At 51.1% G+C, this 2,055-nt stretch overlaps 1 protein-coding gene across 1 annotated transcript in view; it reads left to right on the top strand.

Annotated features, from left to right (window-relative positions):
- NKX1-1 (NK1 homeobox 1) overlaps positions 1–122 on the top strand; it is a 5,320-nt gene extending 5,198 nt beyond the window's left edge. Inside the window, exon 2 of the mRNA XM_026064550.1 lies at positions 1–122. This exon is cut by the window's left edge and continues 660 nt beyond it. Within this exon, the coding sequence (XP_025920335.1) occupies positions 1–122 (122 nt within the window).
- The last annotated feature ends 1,933 nt before the right edge of the window (positions 123–2,055 follow it).

The following is a 2,055-nucleotide window of genomic DNA, read 5'->3' as shown; positions in this document are numbered from 1 at the left end:
CGGCCGGGGGGCTGGTGTGCGCCGCCCAGCTGCCCTTCCTGCCCAGCCCCGCCGTCCTCTCGCCCTTCGTCCTGGGCTCGCAGACTTACGGCGCTCCGGCTTTCTACACCCCGCACCTATAAACCCACCGCCCGCTTCCTCCTCCTCCTCCCCCCACCCCGGCCCGCCGCGCTCCCCCCTCAGGCGTCGCAGACTCACCTCAGCCTGGGGGCGGCCGCGGAGCCGCAGCGGAGGAGACCGGCCGCGGTGCTGTCCCCCCCCGCGACGCGGGAGGCCACCCCGCTCGGTAAATTAGGAACAGCACGGCGGGGGGTGAGTGAGGGGGAACCGCCTGCCGGCGAGCCCGTGAGGGGAAGGAGCGGCGAGGCGCTCCCTCCTTCCCGCCCGCCGCGAGGCGAGGCGCGCCGCCGTCAACGGCTAACGGTCGAAACGGCTAACTGCCAACAGCGGCGGCGGCGGCGGGAAGCGGCGGCCGGCTCCCGCCTCGCCGGGCAGCGGGACGCCTCCACCACCCACAATCATTTCTACGACCCTTTTTATACGCGATGTGTCCGGACTGGGCTTCTGGGGGGGGGGAGGGGGGAGGAAGAGGAGGAAAACCTTCCTCCCCCGTGTACATAGAAGTAGATGTAAATCATCGTCACCTGTATTTTTTCACCGTTTCTCGTTGCTGTGTTTTGGGTTTGTTTGGGGGTTTGGGTTTTTTTGGCTTTGTTTTAGTTCAGGATTGATTTTATTCCGGTCTGGCCACTCGTGAAAGACTTCAGAAGGATTATGTGCCCATTTGACTCTCAGGGTAAAACAGAGAACTATAGTCTTGTCCCTCGACATCGCTGAGGCAACAACGCGGCGTTTCCTCTCGTGATCTCACGATGATGATGATTTTTCACACGCGTTGCTCTTAACTAAAAGCAGAGCTCGGTGGACGGCTGCAGAGCGCGGCGCAGCGGGGGAGGACGGCGCCGTTCGCCTCGGGGCGGTCGCTGCGACTCGGGGCGGTGTTTTGTTTTTTTTTAACGTTAACCATTTCTGTATATTTCTGGTTGTTACAAAAGTTTTAACTTTATAATTAATGTATAAGGTATGGGAATAATGGTCGAAAATGATACAGAAAGCACTTTGTTTGCTAAACACTTTAAATCAATCAATAAACTTTAAGGAAACGGCGTCTTTCCGTGGCGATGTGTCCCTGATTTGCGGCCGGCTTTGCAAGGCGGTCGGACGGACTGGCCTCCTGCTGAAAACGTCCGAGTCACGAGGCATTCGCAGCGATGTCTTTCGTTATCTTTTTTTGCTTCATTTACTCTGGGAACCATGTTGTATATTTCCTGTACACAAATAAACTTTATTCTTTTTGTACGCGAGAGGGCATTTCCCTTATTAGTTAGTTTTCTTGTTTGCATTTTCTTAATTGGTTTTGCCGAGCTCTGTTGTGCAATATTAAGGGGGGGRAAACTTTCTCTTGTAGAGAATCCGAGAACTTTCCTTTGTTTCTGCAGACGGGGAGTGTGATATTTGGAATTTATGTAAATTTAATAAATCGACTATTTCATTCATATCCCACCATTTAAAAAAATAAAGCAATCTTTCCATCGCATTTCCGCTGACTATTTTTAAAATAGCTTCAAAGTCAATATTTTATAATCCTTATTTTATTACTTTTTTTTAATCTCAAAAAAGATTAAACGCGTTGATCATCCCGATTTGGTTACCGTTGTAACAACAGCTTTTAATCCAATGCTAAAAAGGCGCTTTTATCTCGTTTCCAGACTCCTTGTATGATCCCAAAGTTTACACGGGGAAAGAGGTAGTTTCCACAAGTTTTCCACTAGTTGTTTTTTTTTTTTTTTTCCGCCCAGAAATTTGACGACTGGCTTTCCAGGACCCACCGCAGTTTCGGGAAACACGAACAGAGAAGTGCTCAGCATTTTCTCCTCACTTCGAGCTGAGCAGAGTGCGGGCTGCGGTACCTACCAGCGTATCGCCATGCACTTCACCGCGTGCACCAGTAGTGGCACGAGTATTTTAATAACTTTATTTTTTTTGGCAGCATTT

Source organism: Apteryx rowi, unplaced genomic scaffold (genome assembly GCF_003343035.1).
Source record: "Apteryx rowi isolate R43461 unplaced genomic scaffold, aptRow1 scaffold_22, whole genome shotgun sequence".
In the NCBI taxonomy this organism is placed as follows: Eukaryota; Metazoa; Chordata; class Aves; order Apterygiformes; family Apterygidae; genus Apteryx; species Apteryx rowi.
Note: the sequence above shows the minus strand (reverse complement) of the source record. Positions and strands in the feature narration are given on the sequence as shown.